This window comes from Schistocerca gregaria, chromosome 9, assembly GCF_023897955.1.
Source record: "Schistocerca gregaria isolate iqSchGreg1 chromosome 9, iqSchGreg1.2, whole genome shotgun sequence".
Classification (NCBI taxonomy): domain Eukaryota; kingdom Metazoa; phylum Arthropoda; class Insecta; order Orthoptera; family Acrididae; genus Schistocerca; species Schistocerca gregaria.
The window spans coordinates 78,789,153-78,813,701 of record NC_064928.1 but is presented as its reverse complement, the minus strand read 5'-3'; the positions used below and the strand labels follow the sequence as shown (position 1 = coordinate 78,813,701).

Here is a 24,549-nt window from a genome sequence, read left to right as displayed (position 1 = left end):
AATAGTTCGTCCATTCGGGACAGACAGACAGAGAGACAGACAGACAGATAACAAATGATAAAAGAACATTACTTCGTGTTATAATTACAAAATAAAAATTTTTGAATTTTTTTACCTTTAGTTGTTCCGTGAAACATGTCTTCTTGCCAAATTTCATGGTTATAACTGAACGGTAAGACCCCTTTTTCTCAGGAACGGGTAGACATGTATCTTGCCTGTATCCGCATCGATAACAGGCAAAAATCGTAGAGTTTCTCTACTCCGGGGATGTACGAACTATCTATACAGGGTGTAACAAAAATGTACTGCACAAATCACAGGACACATTCTTCGCACTAGAAAAAGAAAATATGTCATATGAACATGGGCCTGGAAATGCTTTGTTTCCATGTTACAACTCTTTTTTTTTTTTGACATCATATTGGCATGGTGATAACAGCGATTGGTTATTCAGAATGACAGTCATAATCGCATTATTTATTGGTAACCGTGCACAGGCAGGGTGACAACTTATTTTCTCCAACTTATTAATCATGGGAAACATACACTCACAGAACGCACCAGCATACCACATGCAACTCTTTCTCATAGAAGAAGTTCATATGCTCTCCATGGGCGTTGATACATGAATCAATCCGCCGTCGTTGTAAATCTCCGATGCGCTGCGCTTATGTGTCCCTCGTGTATTTCATATGGTTTCGCAGCCTTCTACACTACTGGCCATTAAAATTGCTACACCAAGAATAAATGCAGATGATAAAAGGGTATTCATTGGACAAATATATTATACTAGAACTGACATGTGACTACATTTTCAAGCAAGTTGGGTGCATAAATCCTAAGTAATCAGTACCCAGAACAACCACCTCTGACGGTAATAACGATACGCCTGGGCATTTACTCAAACAGAGCTTCGATGGCGTGTACAGGTACAGCTGTCCATGCAGCTTCAACACGATGCCACAGTTCATCAAGAGTAGTGACTGGCGTATTGTGACGAGCCAGTTACTCGGCCACCATTGCCCAGAGGTTTTCAATTGCTGAGAGATGCGGAGAATGTGCTGGCCAGGGAAGCAGTCGAACATTTTCTGTATCCAGAAAGGTCCGTACAGGACCTGCAACATGAGGTCGTGCATTATCATGTTGAAATGTAGGGTTTTGCAGGGATCGAAAGAAGGGTAGAGCCACGGGTCGTAACACATCTAAAACTTAACGTCCACTGTTCAAAGTGCCGTCAATGCGAACAAGAGTTGATCGAGACGTGTAACCAATGGGACCCCATACCATCACGCCGGGTGATACGCCAGTATGGCGATGACGAATACACGCTTCCAATGTGCGTTGAATGCGATGTCGCTAAACACGGATGCGACCATCATGATGCTGGAAACAGAACCTGGATTCATCCGAAAAAATGACGTTGGGCCATTCGTGCACCCAGGTTCGTCGTTGAGTACACCATCGCAGGCGCTCCTGTTTGTGATGCAGCGTGAAGGGTAACCGCAGCCATTGTTTCCGAGCTGATAGTCCATGCTGCTGCAAACGTCGTCGAACTGTTCGTGCAGATGGTTGTTGTCTCGCAAACGTCCCCATCTGCTGACTCAGGGGTCGAGACGTGGCTGCACGATCCGTTACAGCGATGCGGATAAGATGCCTGTCATCTCGACTGCTAGTGATACGAAGCCGTTGAAATCCAGCACGGCGTTCCGTATTACCCTCCCGAACTCACCGATTCCATATTCTGCTAACAGTGTCCGTTTACCATAAATCAGAATCGCGATAGTCTACAATGCGACCTTTATCAAAGTCGGTAACGTAATGGTACGCATTTCTCCTCCTTACACGAGGCATCACTACAAAGTTTCACCAGACAACGCCGGTCAACTGGTGTTTGTGTATGAGAAATCTGTTGGAAATATTTGTGATGTCAGCACATTGTAGGTGTCGCCACCGGCACCAACCTTGTGTGAATGCTCTGAAAAGCTACTCATTTGCATATCACAGCATCTTCTTCCTGTCGGTTAAATTTCGCGTCTGTAGCACGTCATTTTCGTAGTGTAGCAATTTTAATGGCCAGTAGTGTATAATATACGGGAACGGAGACTCAGAACATCTTGTACAGGGGTTGCGTGTAGAAGAACTTTCAAATGGCCACAGAAGGAAAAGTCCAGGGGGTTTAGGTCCGGAGAGAATGCACACTACGCAATTGGTCCATCTATACTTATCCATCTGTCACCGAATATGCTATTTAGAAGGTGACGTACGTGAACACTAAAATGAGGAGGTGTTTCATGGTGCCTGAAGTACTTGTTTCGCCGCACAGCTAAAGGCGCATCTGGTAACAGATCAGGAAGAATATTCTCTGCGGAATTAAGGTAACTTTGTCCGTTGCGGCAGGGTGGAAGGAAGTGGGGCCCTACTAAAACGTCACCAACATTTCAGGCTCAAACAACACTGACAGGAAATTTTTGATGATGACTTGCTTCAAAGATTGCGTGAGAATTGACGTCTGCCCTTACATGACGATTGCGACAAGTTATGTGTCTGGTATGATAGATGAGTTGGAGAAAATTAGCTGTATCACGGAATCAAAGCGTTCCCAGTCCCATGTTCATGTAACATAAGTTTTTCGTATACGTATGAGGAACGTGTCCTGCAATTTGTGCCTACATTTTTGTTACACTTTGTATACGTAGTTACGAGTGTAGGATCCCTCAGTGCCGGCCGGAGTGGCCGAGCGGTTTTAGGCGCTTAAGTCTGGAACTGCGAGTCCGCTACGGTTGCAGGTTCGAATTCTGCCTCGGCCATGGATGTATGTGATATCCTTACGTTAGTTATGTTTAAGTGGTTCTAAGTTCTAGGGGTCTGATGACCTCAGATGTTAAGTCCCATAGTGCTCAGAGCCATTTGAACCATTTTGAACTATCAGTGTGCTAGTCCAACTGTCACCTGGTCAGTTTTCCTGTATCTGACCAGCTTTATGCAGCTAGTTAGTGGAGCGGGACATTTGCATGACATACGAGGGTTGCCCAGAAAATAATGCACCGCACTTTTTTTCTCAGACGAAAACAATGCTACGTATGCGAAACGTTGCGTACGTATTATTTGAAGTCTCCTGAGTGAGCTCGCCAAGTTTCCGTCACTTCAGACAGATAGCGTATCTGCACATCAGTGTCAAAATGGTGTCTGTAAATGATGTACGTTGCAAGCAACGTGCCGTCATTGAATTTCTCACTGCAGAGAAAGAAACTGTGGGGAATATTCACAAACATTTGTGCAAAATCTATGGAGCGTCTGCTATCGACAGAAGTACAGTTAATCGCTGGGCACGGAGAGTGAAGTCATCAGAAGGCGGTCCGGCGAAGCTCTACGATTTGCAGCAGCTGGGCAGACCATCCACGACTCTCACACCTGACATGTTGCAGCGAGCTGATGTTGTCATTCGCGAGGACAGACCCTTTACGACTCGGCAGTTGGCGCTGCATCTGTCTGTCAGCAAATGAAATGTGGATGCAATTATCCGCACTCTTACATGTTCAAAAGTGTGTGCAACATGGGTCCCGCGGACTCTAATGACGGATCACAAATCGCACAGAAAAAAACATTTGTCTTGATTTGTTGCAACGTTTTGAAGCTGAGGGGTGGAGGCCTGGATTCTGACAGGTGATGAAACCTAGGTCCACCATTTTGAGGCCGAAACAAAACGACAATCGATGGAATGGCGCCACTCTCACTCCCCATAGAAGAAGAAAATTCAAAGCAACTGCTTCCGCCGGTAAGGTCATTATCGCAGTGTTGTGGGACTGTGAAGGTGTGAGTCTCATTGATGTGATGCCAAGAGGCCGTACCATTAATTCAGAAGCATGTGTCAACACATTCACAAGATAACGCTCGGAATCACACAAGTCTGAGGACAGAACAGGGTTGGACAGAGTCACCCCATCCACCCCACATCCCTGACCTTGCCCCCTCCCACTTGTCTGGCCATTAGAGGATGCCATGCGCGGAAGACACACTGAGAACGATGAGGAGGTGCTTCACTCAGTGAAGCACTGGCTCCGCCACCAGGGCAAGGATTGGCACCAAGAGGGCGTACACGGCCTTCTACATCTACGTGCAGGGTGTTGCAAAAAGGTACGGCCAAACTTTCAGGAAACATTCCTCACACACAAATAAAGAAACTCCTTCTCAGTTGCCGCTGTCCGCCTCTGGAACAAACTGCCCCTTACCTTGAGGCAAATCCAATCTCCTGTTGCTTTTAAGAACTCTCCACAAAATTAATGTGCAAGGCCAATCCTCTCATCTGTCAAATAGCAAAGCTAGCGTCTCATATCTTGCTCCTGAGATGCCTTCCTCTTCATCTATCTCTATTAGCTACACAGTCTTCTTTTCCTTTATATTTTCCTTAATTATGTTTCATCATGTCTCTCTATTCCTCTCCTCCCTTCACCATGAGTCTCCCTCATACTCCCTGCTGCCAGCACTCCTATCTAAAATCTTTCTCTTCAATAATGTATTTTTCGAGGTGTACCTTTCTAATTGTTTATCTCACTTTCTGTATTAGATGTAGTTTAACATGCCTACTAAAACATATGACTGTAAAATAAGTAGAATGCCTGGTTAGATGTAAGAGAGGGCCTGATGGCCCTAATCTTGCCAGGTTAAATAAATAAATAAATAAATAAAAGATGTGATGTCAACATCTGTCCGGAAACGCTTAATTTCCATGTTAGAGCTCAGTTTAGTTTCGTCAGTATGTACTGTACTAACTCGATTCACGGCCAGTTGACTTCGGTGCTTGTGTTGACATGCGACTCATTGCTCTACAGTACTAGCATCAAGCACATCAGTACGTAGCATCAACAGGCTAGTGTTCATCACGAACGTGGTTTTGCAGTCAGTGCAATGTTTACAAATGCGGAGTTCGGCAGATGCCCATTTGATGTATAGATTAGCACGGGGCAATAGCCCTGGCGCGGTACGTTTGTATCGAGACAGATTTCCAGAACGAAGCTCTCCCGACAGGAAGACGTTTGAAGCAGTTGATCGGCGTCTTAGGGAGCACGGAACATTCCAGCCTATGACTCGCGACTGGGGAAGACCTAGTACGACGAGGACACCTGCAATGGACGAGGCAATTTTTCGTGCAGTTGACGATGACCCTAATGTCAGCGTCAGAGAAGTTGCTGCTGTACAAGGTAATGTTGACCACGTCACTGTATGGAGAGTGCTACGGGAGAACCGTACCATGTACAGCGTGTGCAGGCACTATCAGCAGCTGATTGGCCTCAACGGGTACACTTCTGCGAATGGTTCATCCAATAACATGTGCATCTTCATTTCAATGCAAATGTTATGTTGCTGTGTGTTTCCATTCCATGATTAATGTGTGAAGAGAAGTAATAAAATGAGCTCTAACATGGAAAGTGTTTCCGGACACATGTCCACATAACATATTTTCTTTCTTTCTGTGTGAGGAATGTTTCCTGAAAGTTTGACCGTACCTTTTTTTAACACCTTGTATATAATCCGCTGGCCGCCAAGCGGTGTGTGGCGGAGGCAACAATTCGCGCCAAAGTCGTATTTCGCCCCCACTGTTCCACTCGCGGTCGCGCAGGGAAAAGCGACTGTCTGAACGCCTCAGTACGAGCTGTAATTTCCCTTATCTTTGAGTGGTGATCATTGCGCGATTTGAAAGTTGGTGGTAATAATACAGGGTGCGTCAAAAAGTGTATACACACTTTGAAGCGCCATAGAATATTTGTTTCCCGTTCTACAATGTTAAATTTCCGGAAATGGAAAGCTTAAAGTCCAATTGGAAAAATAAATCTAATTTGCAAATGTGATTAATTTTCAAACTAGTGGCCTTCAGCATCAATACATTTCTGAGTACGAGTCACCACTGATTCCGTACATGGTACTAAAGTCTCCACCGCCTGAATCTCATTCCAAAGTGTGTCCAGGTTACGTGGTTTACGTTTGTACACCTCATCTTTTACTGTGCCCCATAAAAAGAAATCCAGCGGCGTGAGGTCTGGAGAGCGTGCAGGAAACTCGATTGGTACCCTGCGTCCTATCCACATTGTGATCCAGGTATGCTCGTACGTCCCTATGATAGTGCGTCGGAGCGCCATCTTATTGGAAATAAAACTCATCATTACCGTATAATGCACGAATGGCAGGGAATATGGAGTCAGCAAGCATTGTTAGGTACGTTTCTCCAGTAACAGTACCTTCAAAGCGGAAAGGCCCAATGAGTCCCCTTGCAGACAAACCACACCACACATTTACACCAGGCAAATTCACAGCCTTTTCAACTGTAATGTGAGGATTACTTCAGCCCAGTACAGACAATTGTGCCTATTCACAGTTCCGTTGAGTTTGAATTGGGCTTCATCCGACCAAATTATGCTACCCACAAATCCCGGTTCACGTCTCACCATCTCCTGAACCCATTCACAAGATCCTAACCTTCGATCTGGATCGTCGTCACTTAGCTGTTGCACCAGCCTTGGAACGTACACACGAAACATGCCTTTCTCCAGAATGCGTAGCACACTACCAGCACTTACACTACTCTCACGTGCCGCTTGCCTTGAAGACTTTTGAGGCGAACGCTGAAACAGTTCCGAGACTGCAGTTGTGGAATCATCACTTGTAGCTGTACGAGGTCGCCCTGATCGACCTTTATGCACATCGCACACTGTTCCACGAATTTTTAATTTGTCCCGTAGACGTGTAATTGTTAACCTTGAAGGTGGTTCTGTGCCAGACTCACTTCTCCACTGTCTTCGAACCGCAGCTACATTCTCAAACTTCCAGTACCACTTAATTATCTGCTTCCACGCTTCAAAGCTCAAACACCTGGCCGCCATGTTGCAGTTACTTCCTTGCCACTGCTGCCACCTGTTGAAGAAATATAAAATCCCTTTCTCACAGATATTTAACCTTGCAGAACGGGAAATAAATTGTCTATGACAGTTCAAAGCGTGTATACGTTTTTTTGATGCACCCTGTATATGCTCTACATCCTCGGCGAAGATCGGATTTCGGAATGTAGTGAGCAGCCCTTTCCGTTTAGCGCGCCGTCTATCTGCAAGTGTGTCCCACTTCAAACTTTCTCTGAGATTTGTAACGCTCTCGCTATGGCTGAATGTACCAGTCACGAATCTTGCCCCTCTTCTCTGGACCTTCTCAATCTCTTGAATCAGAATCAGCTGTTAAGAGTCCCATACAGAGGAACAGTACTCTAAGACTGGACGAACTAACGTATTGTAAGCTATTTCTTATGCTGAAGGACTGCATCCCTTCAATAAACCTTCTACCAATAGACCTCAATCTAGAGTTCGAGTTACCCAGTACTTGTGTAATCTGATCATTCCATTTGAGATCATTTCGAATAGTCACACCCTGATACTTATGTTACCGCTTCCAAAGACTGATCATTTATTTTGTACTCATGCATTAATGGGGATTTTCGCCTTGTTATACGCAGAAGGCTACACTTACTAATATTGAGAGATAACTACCAATCATTACACCAGGCATTTATTTTCTGAAAATCCTCATTGATTTGTTCACAAGTTTCGTGTGATACTACTTTCCTGTAGGCCACAGCATCATCGGCAAACAGTCTAATGCCGCTGTCAATACCATCAACCAGATCGTTTATGTAAATCGTAAAAAGCAGCGGACCTATTACGCTGCCCTGGGGCACACCTAAAGTTACGCTTGTTTCTGTTGAAGTCACCCCGTTCAGGACGACATACTGCTCCCTGCTTGTTAGAAAACTTTCTATCCAACCGCAAATGTCATCGGATAGACCGTAAGCGCGCACTTTTTGTAGTAAGCGACAGTGCGGAACTGAGTCGAACGGCTTTCTAAAGTCGAGAAATATGGCATCAACCTGGGAGACGGTATCTAGAGCCTGTTGTATATCATGCACAAAGAGGGCCAGCTGTGTCTCGCATGACCGCCGTTTCCTAAAACCGTGCTGGTTTCTGCAGATGTGCTTCTCAGGGTCTAGAAAGGTCATTATGCCTGAACACAAAATGTGTTCCAGGATTCTTCAACAAATTGATGTCAGTGAAATTGGCCGGTAATTATGTGAATCCGATTTTCTGCCCTTTTTATAGATTGCTATGACCTGCGCCTTCTTCCAGTTCCGTGGACTTACGCTGTTCCAATTATCTCTGATAGATGATATATGGGAATGGCGCTATATTTGTAGCATTATCAATATATACAGGGTGGTCCATTGATCGTGAACGGGCCAAATATCTCACGAAATAAGCATCAAACGAAAAAACTACAAAGAACGAAACTTGTCTAGCTTGAAGGGGGAAACCAGATGGCGCTATGGTTGTCCCGCTAGATGGCGCTGCCATAGGTCAAAGGGATATCAACTGCCTTTAAAAAAATAGAAGCCCCCATTTTTTTATTACATATTTGTGTAGGACGTAAAGAAATATGAATGTTTTAGTTGGATCACTTGTTTCGCTTTGTGACAGATGGCGCTGAAACAGTCACAAACGAATGGCTCACAATTTTAGACGAACAGTTGGTAACAGGTAGGATTTTCAAATTAAAATACAGAACGTAGGCACGTTTGAACATTTTATTAGGGTTGTTTCAATGTAATACATGTACCTTTGTGAACTTATCATTTCTGACAACGCATGCTGTTACAGCGTGATTATCTGTTAATACCACATTAATGCAATAAATGCTCAAAATGCTGTCCGTCAATCTCATTGCATTTGGCAACACGTGTAACGACATTCCTCTCAACAGCGAGTAGTTCGCCACCCGTAATGTTGGCACGTGCACTGACAACACACTGGCGCATGTTGTCAGGCGTTGTCGGTGGATCACGATAGCAAATATCCTTCAACTTTCCCCACAGAAAGAAATCCGGGGACGCCAGATCCGGTGAACGTGCGGGCCACGGTATGGTGCTTCGACGACCAATCCACCTGTCATGAAATACGCTATTCAGTACCGCTTCAGCCGCACGCGAGCTATGTGCCGGACATCCATCATGTTGGAAGTACATCGCCATACTGCCATGCAGTGAAACATCTTGTAGTAACATCAGTAGAACATTACGTAGGAAATCAGCATACATTGCACCATTTAGATTGCCATCGATAAAATGGGGTCAATTATCCTTGCTGCCATAATGCCGCACCATGCGTTAATCCGCCAAGGCCGCTGATGTTCCACTTGTCGCAGCCATCGTGGATTTTTCGTTGCCCAGTTATGTATATTATGCCGGTTTACTTTACCGTTGTTGGTGAATGACGCTTCGTCGCTAAATAGAATGCGTGCAAAAAATCTGTCATCGTCGCGTAATTTCTCTTGTGCCCAGTAGCGGAACTGTACACGACGTTCAAAGTACCGCCATGCAATTCCTGGTGCATAGAAATATGGTACGTATGCAATAGATGTTGATGTAGCATTCTCAACACCGACGTTTTTCAGATTCCCGATTCTCGCTCAATTTGTATGCTGCTGATGTGCGTATTGGCCGCGACAGCAGCTAAAACACCTACTTGGGCATCATCATTTGTTGCAAATCGTGGTTGATGTTTCACATGTGGCTGAACAATTCCTGTTTCCTAAAATAACGTAACTATCCGGCGAACGGGCCGGACACTTGGATGATGTCGTCCAGGATACCGAGCAGCATATATATCACACGCCCGTTGGGCATTTTCATCACAGTAGCCATACATCAACACGATATCGGCCTTTTTCGCAATTGGTAAACGGTCTATTTTAACACGCGTAATGTATCACAAGCAAATATCGTCCGTTCTGGCGGAATGGTACGTGATACTACGACCTTATACGTTTGTGAATATGAAACGTTCCCGTCTCCTCTATACCTCTTTTTTTCACGCAACCTTCCCTTCTACAATAACCTATGAAACCTTTCCTTAGGATCCCTATCTCTTGATAACAAATGAAATCTTCCCTTTGAAATTTATTCTCTTTCTCAATTTTCGCATATTAAAAGCGATCTTCTGATTATTTCGACGAAACAGAGAATGTGTCGTCGTCGTGGCCCTCAGTCGTTATCTGCAATAACCCAAAACTGATCCTTACCTTTTTTACTGTTACTGCACCATCTGACTGCTACATCGAACTGCGACATGAATATACTTACTCTGGTTTACTACACTCTATTAACTGCTGGTGGTCTGTCATATTAAGTGGCTGTATTTATTACCAAACTGACGTTATTCTTTAATAGCAAAGCTGACGTTATTCTCTAATTAATTTGACTGAAGTAACGTAATTCGTAGTCACACTTTTTCTTGACAACAATAAAATTTTTGCAAAGTTTTACGTTTATGGTTTTTGGGATGTATTATAATCAGTACTTCAACATTGCGGGCAAAAATTAATTATATTCTGAAAACGCTTCAAATATTTACTGTTGGTAATCAAATGATTTTGCAAACGTTCAAATGGGACTTACTTTTTGCAATAATCTTACAACTAGCATTTCGCAATCATACCTTCAGTAGTCTTGAGTTTCGCAAAGAAAATAATAATATTAGTTCCTCTTATTATAATAGTTAGTTGACGTCTCTGTACATCCGTTTATAATCTCTTGTAAATCATAGCTAGTGGCTGGCAGGCACACCGCTCCTCTCAATCTCTCGCTTCAGACCTGCTACCGACTCGCTTCACATCTCGCTTACTACTGACTTCCTACGAACACTAAAGTGCGGTCTCTCCTTCCAACAATGCTTTCTGGTACAGACAATCCCTGCTACCATTACAAAATGTATCAATGCGCGATCTTTCCCGCTCTTTTCTTAAAATGTATCCATACGCGGCTTCTCCCACCCTTTTTAAAATTATATCAATTTGCGGTCTCTCTTGCCAACAGTACTTTGGTGCATACATTCCCTGCTACCACCATTATTTCGAACATGACAAATATTAACTATTCCTACTTAGTCCTATTAATAAAATATAAACATCTTTCATAAATTGTGGTTTGACAATAGACAATAGAAATATACATGTCTTACAACTATAACAGCGCCATCTATCACAAAGCGAAAAAAGTGGTTCAACTAAAACATTCGTATTTCTTTACGTACTACGCGCATATGTAATAAAAATAGGGGTTCCTATTTAAAACAAACGCAGTTGATATACGTTTGACCTATTGCAGCGGTATCTAGTGGGCCAACCATAGCGCCATCTGGAGTCCCCATTCAAGCTAGACGATTTTCGTTCTTAGTAGTTCATTCGATTAATGCTTATTTCGTGAGATATTTGGTCCGGTCACTATCAATGGGCCACCCTGTAGAACGGTATGGAGATTACGTGGTAATATAGGGTGTGTAGATAAAACACCAATCTTTCGTGTGTGCAGTCCTCATCATGTTCAATAAAGAACTGTTGGAGGAAAAAATGCGACCATTAGTTTGTCGGCACCCCAACCCCCCTCTCCAGTACACCTCTTGCAATATGCCGATGACACCGCATTCCTTGCCCTCGCTCCTACCCTCCAACCTTCCCAACGCCTTCTCCAGAATCACCTTGACCTTTTTGCCGCTTGGTGTAACCAGTGGCTCCTGAAAATCAATCCTTCCAATACCCAGGCAATCATCATAGGTCGTACCGCACGCTGCTCCCGGCTCCTGAATTTCTCCCTTACTGTCTGCGCCTGTCCTGTCCCGGTCACCCCCACCCTCACCTACCTTGGCCTCACCATTGACCGTCACTTCACCTGGATCCCTCGTCTCTGCTCCATCCAATCCAAAGCCCACAACCGCCTCTGACTCCTCAAATTCCTCTCTGGGCGGACATGGGGGTTGCACCCCTCTGCCATCTTCCACACCTACAAACAGTCCAACCTGAATATCCGCTCCCCCCCCCCCCATCTGCTCCTATTCCTCACCTCCCACAGCCTTGATCCCCCTCACGCCCTGGTTGCTCCTCTCCTCTCCAACGCCCTCCCCCTGCCACATCACACTGTTGTATCACACCTACCCTCCATCTCTACACCCTTCATCTCCCCCTCCCGGATGATGCCCTCTCTCCCTCCATTTATCCCTCCTATCAACTCTGATCCTCACTCCTCCTCCTTTCCTCTGCTCCCTCTCCCCCATTCCATCCTCCTTTTTCCCCATCTCCCCTCTCTCTGCCCCGAGTCCTTTTGCATTTCCATCCTCTCTCTTTTCCCATTCCCTCTCGCGTCTGCCCTGCCCCTCTCTCTCCTTGGTTCGCCCCCTTTTCGTTTTTTCCTCTCCTCCCTCCTTGTTTTCCCCCTCCTCCAGCCCCCCCCCCATCTGCCCTTGGCAACGGAGTGTCATCTTTGTGTCGACATTTTCGTGCAGTGTTTGAGAGTGAGTGTTTCACAGTGAGTGTTCCGTGTTGTGTGTCTTTTGGGAAGTATTGCAAATGGCCATCGTACTGTCGCTGGTTGTGCTCTTTATCTCTTGCGAACAGAAACCAGACTGTCGCCATGTTTTTTAATTGTGTGTCTACTATGTTATTTGTCTGATTACTGCTCATTTTATTACCATTGCCAACCCCTTTGCTTTCTGTTTTAACTTTCCACACTTTTCCGTCATTTTACACTTTAAGTCACCATTTTTTCGCCTGTTTTTTCTTGTTTCTTTTCTTCTTCTGTTATCAAAAAAGTCTGTAGACGGCAGAGTAGCGCACTAAGCTGCTGCCAGCCAGCCCCCTTCGGAGGGAATAGAAATTCAATAAAGGAAAAACAAAATTGTGGGCAACAATGGTAGTATGGTGAGTGTGGAGGAGGACTGTGCCTCAGTGTTCCAGGACGTGCACGTCATGATGTTCGCCGGCTTCGGCTTCCTGATGACCTTCCTGCGGCGGTACGGCTACAGCTCCGTGGGCTTCAACTTCCTGCTGGCGGCGCTGCTGCTGCAGTGGTCCGTCCTCTGCAGGGGCTTCTACGACAGGGACCCCCGCGACGGCAGCATACACATCGGCATCGTTAAGTGAGCACGTTTCCCCAAACAGCTTGCGCCTATTGTCCCGACAATACTGCCCTTCCACCATAGATACTGTAGTTCAATTCTTTTATCTTGGCGGTTGGCGCATGCCCGCCCAGACCCGGGAGATTGCTGCGTTGCCAGTTGTACGCGCCAAGACAAGCAGTGCCATAGTATAGTTCGCAAACTTACGTCTAGGGGGCAGCGCGCAGTTTATGAAGAAAAGCCACCACGGCCACATTAACCCTTTCACTGCTACAGAGACGTGCTCCCCGCATTCCGCGCTGTGCGCGATTTTGTCATCACTGCACTACTCGCCTGTGCAGACACATGGTGTTCCGACAGCTTTGACACACTTTATCATTCGATTTCACAAAAACTATTTGGCCCAAAAATCTTACATCTTCTTGACTGATACCTTCCCCCCATAAATGACTTAATTTTGTTGTAATCTTCAATGAAGTTATTGTGCAGTGCAGCATTAGATGTAGTAAAACCATTGCACGAAATTTTGAATAGTTTGCAGAGGTAAAAGTCCATAGCGTATACTTTCCGTGTGGTCGATTTTAGTTGCCACTAAAAATGTCAAAAAATTACATTCAAACGAATAAAATTCATGAAGTAAGACACTTCGATATTGTTTTTAAATAAAAAAAAATATTAGGCATAAAACAAAGATCGAACTCAGAACCTTTGAGTGAGCAACCAAACGCTTTAACCATTACGCTAACGCAGCTCATTGTTTTATAAATTTCCTGGAGGACTTTAACACGTCTTGCAAAATACCGACAAACACTGTTGGTATGATTATGAATTACTCACGTTTCGTCGAAGTACAATAGGAAATAACAATTACCGTTGTTCTTTATTGCGAAGAAGCGGTTAGTGAGACTGACACAAACACCTTTCCTTGCTATAGCCTGAATTAGGAGGCTTATTGCTTGTTTGGTTTAATTAATTAACAGAATATGGAGCAATTGGTATAAAGAATGCTTTTTCCAAACTTCCTATAAAAGAAAGTCTCCTATCAAGACATTGCTTTTGTTCAATTACTTTATTTATGACTGAACGTTTCTAAAACTGAAGGCACTCGTCCGTGCTCTGCACTGGCAACGTCGTTCTCTGTTGATTGGCTGACTGTGTTTTGTGGCGTCAGATGCGCAGAACGAACCTAAACTCGGTTTCCGTCATAAATGACGCGCACTTTAGTAGACTGGCCTTGCTGTGCAAAAGCTAAAGGGCTGGTGTGGCTCCAACATAAACCACGTGACTGTTGGAAAAACGTGGCGGGATTTCAAATCAGCGGTCTGCCATCCTATGTTTGTATCGTATTTTCCCCCACATTTCTCAATTGACTGCCAAACGCTTCCAACAAAAATTACTTTGTTATTTGCGAAAAATTATTTCAGAACTACATTTGACCTGGATTTGTTCACAGTACCATTTATAAAATCTAACAAATACATCGAACGCCCCTCTGATGGACAGCGGGACGAAGTTACTACAAACTATCAATTAAAGTAAAATGTCGTTAAAATTCTTTTAAACAGTAAGAGTGGGCTCGTGTCAAAGCTTTAAATATTGTATTCGCCGCGTTTTGAGGTCTAGTTAAAAGAAAATGTGATATGAGAATTATGTCAACTATAGGTGCCAAAATTGTCGACTTTTGGAGCAGGTCCATTTTAGAGTATCAATTTTAGGTGCACTTCAAAGGTTCAGTTCCTACTATTTTTACAAAAATTTAAACTATCAGTTAAAAAAATGATATTTTAGATAAAAGGTGAGACTGAAGTTTCAGAAAATAATTATAAGGTAGAAAAAGATTCTCTTCATGTGTCGACTGTAGGTGCTCTTACCTTATTATAATCTCACTTGTATAAACAAAAAGGTCAGATGGCTGAAAGTTTTTCCGTTTCAGGGCCTGTACCCAAAGCTGCCTTCGGTTTTCATCCTTAGGGAACGAGAAACAGTTATACTTACTTCTGTAACCGAATTATCACAGAGACTTTCCAAAATGTAATATGAGTCTGACTCATCACTTTCAACACTTTAATTTACGTGATACTCTATTTCAAGTGTAAAAAACATATAAAAGTCACTTCAGCAGATTTCAATAAACGCTTCTGCACTATCATAGCAACACTTACACGTGAAAAGTAATGCCATTTCCTCCCGACAAAACGCTGAGTACAGCCATAAGCGCAACACGAAACAACCACGTTTTGCCAACATTCATGTGACTTTAGCCCAGAGATGCTGGAGCCACGAAAATGACCTCAGGGCGAGTCTATTGTATTTATGGTCGAAGATATTGCCGCGCGAACTAGCAGCGTGGTCTCAGGCTCCTTGCCACGATTCGTGCGACGCCCCCCGTCGGAGGTTCGAGTCCTCCCTCGGGCATAAGTTAGATTAACAAATGTGTAAGCCTAGGGACCGAGGACCTCAGCAGCTTGGTCCCATAGGAACTTACCACCACCACCTGATAATATTAGTTGATTACCATTCACTTTTCTACAGTGTGACGTATTTGCTGCTATTAGAGCATTCTATAGTACAAACCGAACAATCCGCCATTTTGAATCCCACGTTGAAGGCGCTCGTTTACGGAGCATATACACTTTTTAATATGCTCTTAAGGTCATCAAATGTACGTTTTTTGCGCAGATAGTATTACAACGTAGTAAACGTATTGACTTACATTTGACTTTCAGAAGCAAGCAAATTGAACTAGGTCATTAGACGAGTATTTTGCGATATATACATTAAATTACACTACTGACCATTAAAATTGCTACACGAAGAAGAAATGCAGATGATAAACGAGTATTCATTGGACAAATATATTACACTAGAACTGACATGTGATTACATTTTCACGCAATTTGGGTGCACAGATCCTGAGAAATCAGTACCCAGAACAACCACCCCTGGCCGTAATAACGGCTTTGATACGCCTGGGCATTGAGTCAAACAAAGCTTGGATGGCAGGAACAGGTATAGCTGCCCATGCAGCTTCAACACGATACCACAGTTCATCAAGAGTAGTGACTGGCGTATTGTGACCAGACGTTTTAAATTGGTGAGAGATCTGGAGAATGTGCTGGCCAGGGCAGCAGTCGAACATTTTCTGTGTCCAGAAAGGCCCATATAGGACCTGCAACATGCGGTCGTGCATTATCCTGCTGAAATGTAGGGTTTCGCAGGGATCGAATGAAGGGTAGAGCCACGTGTCGTAACACATCTGAAATGTAACGTCCACTGTTCAAAGTGCCGTCAATGCGAACAACAAGTGACCGAGACGTGTAACCAATGGCACCACATACCATCACTCCGGGTGATACGCCAGTATGGCGATGACGAATACACGCTTCCAATGTGCGTTCACCGTGATGTCGCCAAACACGGATGCGGCCATCGTGATGCTGCAAACAGAACCTGGAACCATCCGAAAAGATGACGTTTTACATTCGTGCACCCAGGTTCGTCGTTGAGTACACCATCGAAGGCGCTGTGATGCAGCGTCAGCGGTAACCGCAGCAACGGTCTCCGAGCTGATAGTCCATGCTACAGCAAACGTCATCGAACTGTTTGTGCAGATGGTTGTTGTCTTTCAAACGTCCCCATCTGTTGACTCAGGGATAGAGACGAGGCTGTACGATCCGTTAAGGCCGCGCGGATAAGAAGCCAGTCATCTCGACTGCTAGTGATACGAGGCTGTTGGGATCCAGCACGGCGTTCCGTATTACCCTCCTGGACCCACTGTTTCCATATTCTGCTAACAGTCATTGGGTCTCGACCAACGCGAGCAGAAATGTCGCGATACGATAAAACGCAATCGCGATAGGCTACAATCCGTCCTTTATCAAAGTCGGAAACCTGATGGTACGCATTTCTCCTCCCTACACGAGGCTTCACAACAACGTTTCACCAGGCAACGCCGGTCAACTGCTGTTTGTGTATGAGAAATTGGTTGGAAACTTTCCTCATGTCAGCACGTTGTAGGTGTCGCCACCGGCGCCAACCTTGTGTGAATGCTCTGAAAAGCTAATCATTTGCATGTCACAGCATCTTCTTCCCCTTGATTAAATTTCGCATCTGCAGCACGTCATCTTCGTGGTGTAGCAATTTTAATGGCCAGTAGTGTACATACTACGTAAGACATACGTTTGTATATGAAGATATTATCTGTTCTCGATAGATCAGATACCACTGATGACCGTGCAGCTTCTCTAGAATAAATGTAATTAATTGAAACCCTCAGTTGCTGATATGTGTTGTTGATATTCCTCTATGGGGACAGATGAAAATGTGTGCCCCGACCGGGATTCGAACCCGGGATCTCCTGCTGACATGGCAGACGCTTTATCCATCTGAGCCACCGAGGACACAGATGAAACTATTAGATACATTACGTATGTAGATGGTGGACAGACAGGAATGTGGGTCTTACGAGACACGTGCAAGGGATATGACCCTGTAGTCGCGCTGTTCATCTGTTTCCTCAGTGGCTCAGATGGATAGAGCGTTTGCCATGTAAGCAGGGGATCCCGGGTTCGAGTCCCGTTCGGGGCACACATTGTCAACTGTCCCCATCGAGGCATATCAACAACACCTGTCAGTAGGTGAGAGTTTCAATTAATTATCATTCACACGTTGGTGTTCTAAATATTGACCAAGAACAGTTAAAATGCGTTACCACTATCGTATTTTCTGGTTTATAAACTGAAGCGCCAAAGAAATTGGTATAGGTGTGCGTATTAAAATACAGAGCTATGTAACCAGGCAGAATGTGCGCTATGGTCGGCAACGCGTGTATAAGACAAGAAGTGTCTGGTGCAGTTGTTAGATCTGTTACTGCTCTTGCAATGGCAAGTTATCAAGATTTAAGTGAGTTTGAACGTGCTGTTATAGTCGCGCACGAACGATGGGATCCAGCATCTCCGAGGTAGCAATGAAGTGGGGATTTTCCCGTACGATGATGTCAAGAATGTACCATAAATATCAGGAATACGATAAAACAACAAATCTCTGTCATCGATGAGGCCAGAAAGAGATCCTGCAAGAATGGCCCCAAGACGAATGAAGAGAATCATTCAACGTGGCACAAGTGCAACCCTTTCGGAAATTGCTGGGCCGTACATGGGCTTTCGGAGCCGAAGGTCCGCTGGTGTACCCTGATGACTGCAAGGCACAAAGCTTTACGCCTCTTCTGAGCCTGTCAACACCGATACTGGAGCGTTGATGACTGGAAACATGTTGCCTGGTCGGACGAGTCTGGTTTCAAATTGTGTCGATTGGATCGACGTGTACGGGTATGGAGACACCCTCATGAATCCATGGACCCTGTATGCCAGCAAGGGACTGTTCAAGCTGGTGGAGGCTCTGTAATGGTGGGAGACATGTGCAGTTGGAGTGATTCGGGATCATATCTGATCAGCTGCCCATTGTGCATTCCGATGGACTTGGGCTATTCCAGCAAGACAATGCGACACCACAGAAGTCCAGAATTGCTACACAGTGGCTCTAGAAAACCTCTTCTGAGTTCAGACAGTTCCGCTGGCCACCAAACTCCCCAGACATGAACATTATTGAGGATACCAGGGATGCCTTGCAACGTGCTGTTCAGAAGAGATCTGCACCGTTTCATACTCTTACGGATTTATGGACAGCCCTACAGGATTCATGGTATCATTACTTTCCAGCACTACTTCAGACATTAGTCGAGTCCATGCCATGTGGTGTTGCCGCATGGACTCGCCGAGACCCCGTACGATATTAAGCAAGTGAACCAGTTTCCTTCGCTCTTCAGTGTGTAGGGTACATCGACTTAAGTTTACGATAAGGAAACAATTACGGAATAATGTTAAAATGGAACACAACAGGGATCAATATTTCATGTTAGCACAAGAGGAAATCGCATGAGTACTCAAAATACATTACTGATCCCAATTTCATTGACTATTTCAAAAACTTTAAAACAAATCTGTCAGAAGGAAGATTAAAATGAACACACTTCTTTTATATATATATATATATATATATATATATATATATATATATATATATATATATATATATATATATATATATATACTCCTGGAAATTGAAATAAGAACACCGTGAATTCATTGTCCCAGGAAGGGGAAACTTTATGGACACATTCCTGGAGTCAGATACGTCACATGATCACACTGACAGAACCACAGGCACATAGACACAGGAAACAGAGCATGCACAATGTCGGCACTAGTACAGTGTATATCCACCTTTCGCAGCAATGCAGGCTGCTATTCTCCCATGGAGACGATCGTAGAGATGCTGGATGTAGTCCTGTGGAACGGCTTGCCATGCCATTTCCACCTGGCGCCTCAGTTGGACCAGCGTTCGTGCTGGACGTGCAGACCGCGTGAGACGACGCTTCATCCAGTCCCAAACATGCTCAATGGGGGACAGATCCGGAGATCTTGCTGGCCAGGGTATCTGACTTACACCTTCTAGAGCACGTTGAGTGGCACGGGATACATGCGGTCGTGCATTGTCCTGTTGGAACAGCAAGTTCCCTTGCCGGTCTAGGAATGGTAGAGCGATGGGTTCGATGACGGTTTGGATGTACCGTGCACTATTCAGTGTCCCCTCGACGATCACCAGAGGTGTACGGCCAGTGTAGGAGATCGCTCCCCACACCATGATGCCGGGTGTTGGCCCTGTGTGCCTCGGTCGTATGCAGTCCTGATTGTGGCGTTCACCTGCACGGCGCCAAACACGCACACGACCATCATTGGTACCAAGGCAGAAGCGACTCTCATCGCTGAAGACGACACTCCATTCGTCCCTCCATTCACGCCTGTCGCGACACCACTGGAGGCGGGCTGCACGATGTTGGGGCGTGAGCGGAAGACGGCCTAACGGTGTGCGGGACCGTAGCCCAGCTTCATGGAGACGGTTGCGAATGGTCCTCGCCGATACGCCAGGAGCAACAGTGTGCCTAATTTGCTGGGAAGTGGCGGTGCGGTCCCCTACGGCACTGCGTAGGATCCTACGGTCTTGGCGTGCATCTGTGCGTCGCTGCGGTCCGGTCCCAGGTCGACGGGCACGTGCACCTTCCGCCGACCACTGGCGACAACATCGATGTACTGTGGAGACCTCACGCCCCACGTGTTGAGCAATTCGGCGGTACGTCCACCCGGCCTCCCGCATGCCCACTATACGCCCTCGCTCAAAGTCCGTCAACTGCACATACGGTTCACGTCCACGCTGTCCCGGCATGCTACCAGTGCTAAAGACTGCGATGGAGCTCCGTATGCCACGGCAATGTGGCTGACACTGACGGCGGCGGTGCACAAATGCTGCGCAGCTAGCGCCATTCGACGGCCAACACTTCGGTTCCTGGTGTGTCCGCTGTGCCGTGCGTGTGATCATCGCTTGTACAGCTCTCTCGCAGTGTCCGGAGCAAGTATGGTGGGTCTGACACACCGGTGTCAATGTGTTCTTTTTTCCAATTCCATTACAGTCGCTTTGTGTGCACATCTATTTCTAAAACAAAGAGATAAAAAATTTTTTACTTACATCACACAGGTATTTCACGATTTTTGTATCCAATCTTTGCGCCTTGAATTTACAGGCCACCTTTTACACAGATCTATATCGAAAGGAAACCGATAAAACTTGTAGGGACCATGTCTGCTACTATTTAAGCAGTTACAAACTGCACACCCGACCATTTGACTCTGTGGTAAAATGAAATTAAACAAAATTACCTTAACTCACATTCCTACGCCACGCGAAGATTACAATTCTGTCCTCGGATTGGGATTCAAAATGGCGGGTTGTTCAGCTCGATATATCCAGTGCTTTAGTTGCTATGAACAGAGAACATTTATACAAGGTGAGTCACCTAAGCGACTGCAGATGAATGATTCAGACACTTTGTAACTCGTTATGTTTTTTGTTGTGTTCTGCAAACTGAGACGGACTGTGTGGCCGAGCGGTTCTAGGCACTTCAGTCCGGAACCGCGCTGCTGCTACGGTCTCAGATTCGAATCCTGCCTCGGGCGTGGATGTGTGTGATGTCCTTAGGTTAGTTAAGTTTAAGTAGTTTTAAGATCTAGGAGACTTGTGACCTCACATGTTAAGTCCCAAAGTGCGTAGAGCCATTTGAAGTATTTTTTAAACTGAGTTCGTTTTCTGTTATTTAACTTCGAGCGCCAGCGCGCGAGCGCGTTGTGCGTGTCTGTGTGTGTGTGTGTGTGTGTGTGTGTGTGTGTGTGTGTGCGTGTGTGTGAGTTGTCAAAACTGTCTGGAAATGAGTAACTGTATTTGAATGAACTTTCACCAAATTAATACGAAAACTAAAAGCTGTATCCTACGAAATTCTATATTGCACAGTGCTGCAATGCGTGACGTCACACTAGATGGCTTGCTGTTCCAACACACAAAGTTAATAGGTTAAAAATTCTACATAAAATTACAAAACGAATTTTGAAACAATAACTGTCCAAAATGCTTTCCGAAAAGTGCCCTGAGAATTCCCGTGCGCATACTAACTAAACAAATTTCCAAACGTTAGATAATACACACGCTAATGAAGTGTAAGAGTAAGTCTGTCTAAGGAAGAAACGCAATCTGATCTCAATATTACCCAAGTTGAACCTGATATAATTTTTGAAATGTAATACTTAAGTGTGAATGACTATAGCGTGTCCTGACTGATGTTAATTTGCCCCTAACAAATTTTGTGGTTTACCAAAGGGAACGGAAAATTGCTAGTGCCTGAAACTGATGAACATAAAAGTACAGCGCAGCAGCAAACCTGGTAAAGCAAATAAAGTTTCGCGCACCGCACTCTAAGGATGTGCAACTTTGCTAAACATATCACGTCTCAGTTTAAATCTCTGTGTTTCACAACGTGCAGTGGAGTAATACATAAATTTTCATGAGGAGACGGTGATGGATATCTCATTTACTAAATGACTGAAAAGAAACTAGCATTCATAAACTATACTGATGCTCTGTTTTCTTAACAATTGGACCTATGATTACAAAATTCACTGCCGTGCGGTTCTAGGCGCTGCAGTCTGGAACCGCGAGATCCCTACGATCGCAGGTTCAAATCCTGCCTCGGCCATAGATTTGTATGCTGTCCTTAGGTTACTTAGGTTTAACTAGTTCTACGTTCTAGGGGACTAATGACCTCAGAGCCATTTTTGAACAAAAATCACTCTTTATGTAAAAAAAAATTATCTCTGTCATGAAACAGTAAATAGAACAACAAAGAAGTCGTACATCTGTAACTTCTGAGCGCACTCTATATGAACAGACTTACTTTACATACTCACGTCTGAACAATGAAACTAACTAAACCGAACTAACAAAAACTTTCCGTTTTCCAAACATATCATAAATTCCATGCAAGCAACAGGGCAGCATCAACATTACCCGAAAATCTTTACAGTTAGCAAATTAAACTTTACCAAATCATACTTCCAAAATTCAACATCCCCTGTATCTTTATATGTATGCACTGCAAGTTATTTTTAGACTGCTCAATGTGTAACCAACACCAGACTCACTCACTTACTCCTCACGGAATGGTACTGGAACGACAGAGTACAAATCTGAAGTATGACACATCACATCACATTCTTTGACTGTCGAAAATAAACTAGACAGCTTACAGCTTTCAGTGATAGAAGAAAGTCTTTCAAATGAAACCTGCCTAGCCTGACGAATGACGTACTGTGGTGTTCATACGTTTTTTCGTGTGGAATGGCAGAGGAGGTATCATAGCAAACTTTATTGGTTAAAAACAGTCTTGGTTGCAATTTTAGTGTTGTATTTTTAAACGACGCATTTCGCCTTATTTAGTCATCTTCAGACTGTTTTTCACCAATACTGTTTTAAGCACTGGTTTGCTGTATGCCACATATGGATTGGAAGAATTTCAGTAGCAAACTTTGTTATTTTAAATAGATTGGCACGTTATGTTATTTGTCTTATAATAATAACCTTGAAGAAACGCACAATACATGAGGTTGTACACTTATCATCTTACATCAGAGCATGGTGGTGACGATTCACAAGTGCATTTGCCAACGCACGCAAAGGGACTTGCTTGAGATGTACAATAACTAATTTAATGACATCAGGTAACGTTATTGCGCTGAAGAACAAAAAAAGTGGTACACCTGCCTAATACTGTGTAGGGCCCCTCCAGCACGCAGAAGTACCGCAAAACATCACGTGGCATGAACTCGACTGAAGTCTGAAGTAGTGCTGGAGGGAACTGACTCCATGGATCCTGCAGGGCTGCCCATAAACGCGAAAGAGTCTGAGTGGATGGAGCTCTCTTCTGAACAGCACGCTGAAAGACATCCCAGATATGCTCAATGTTTATGTCTGTGCAGTTTGGCGGCCAGCGGAAGTGTTTAAACACAGAAGACTGTTCCTGGAGCCACTCGGTAGCAATTCTGGACGTGTGTGGTGTGGCATTGTCCTGATGGAATTGCCCAAGTTCCTTGCAATGCACAATGGACGTGAATGGATGCAGGTGATCTGACAGGATGCTGACGTAGGTGTCACCTGTCAGAGTCGTATCTAGACGTATCAGGGACCTCATATCACTCCAACCGCACAATTACAGAGGCTCCACCAGCTTGAATAGTCCCCTGGAGACCTGCAGAGTTTATGATTTCATGACGTTGTCTCCATACCCGTACACGTCCTTCCGCTCGATACAATTTGAAACGAGACTCGTCCGATCAGGTAACATCTTTCTAGTCATCAAAGTCCAATGTGGATGATGAGGGGCCCAGGAGAGGCATAAAGCTTTGTGTCGTGAAATCATTAAGGGTAGACGAGTGGGTCATCGACTCCAAAAGCCCACATCGATCATGTTTCGTTGAATGGTTCGCACGCTGACACTTGTTGATTACCCAGCAATGAAATCTGCAGCAATCTGCGGAAGAGTTGCACTTCTGTCACGTTGAACGATTCTCTTCAGTCGTTCTTGCAGGATCTTTTTATGTAGGAGATTTGATGTTTTACTGGATTCGTGATATTCACGGAACACGCGTCACAAAGGCATACAGGAAAATACCCACTTCATTTCTACCTCGGAGATGCTGCGTCTCTTCGCTTGTGCGCCGACTACAACATGACTTTCAAACTCACTGACATATTCATGACCCGCCATTGTAACAGCAGTTACAGATCTAACAACTGCGCCATACACGTTTTGTCTTACATAGGCTTTACCGACCACAGCGCTGTATTCTGCCTGTTTACATATCTCTGTATTTGAATACGCATGCTTATACCAGTTTCCTTGGCGCTTCAGTGTACAACATGTGTTCGAAATGTTGACTATTAGCAGCCATACGTGTTGTAAAACGATTGGATGTGGACAATACTGTGCGCTGAATTTCATTCGAGCTGAAAACAGAAAAAGCCCGGGTAATACGATATTTTCATGTCTTCACGAGTGGTTGGGATTTTATTGTAAGCCTGATGTTTCAATTTACCCCTCAAGTAAAAGTCCAGAGGCATTAGGTCTGGATAA

At 44.6% G+C, this 24,549-nt stretch overlaps 1 protein-coding gene across 2 annotated transcripts in view; it reads left to right on the top strand.

Moving 5' to 3' along the window:
• The window catches only part of LOC126291735 (ammonium transporter Rh type B), a 221,925-nt gene that overhangs the window by 59,114 nt on the left and 138,262 nt on the right, over positions 1–24,549 (top strand). For both annotated transcript variants that reach the window (XM_049985408.1, XM_049985407.1), the window contains exon 3: positions 12,809–12,998. In XM_049985408.1, coding sequence (XP_049841365.1) covers positions 12,809–12,998 — 190 coding nt within the window. The remainder of the gene's footprint in view (positions 1–12,808; positions 12,999–24,549) is intronic.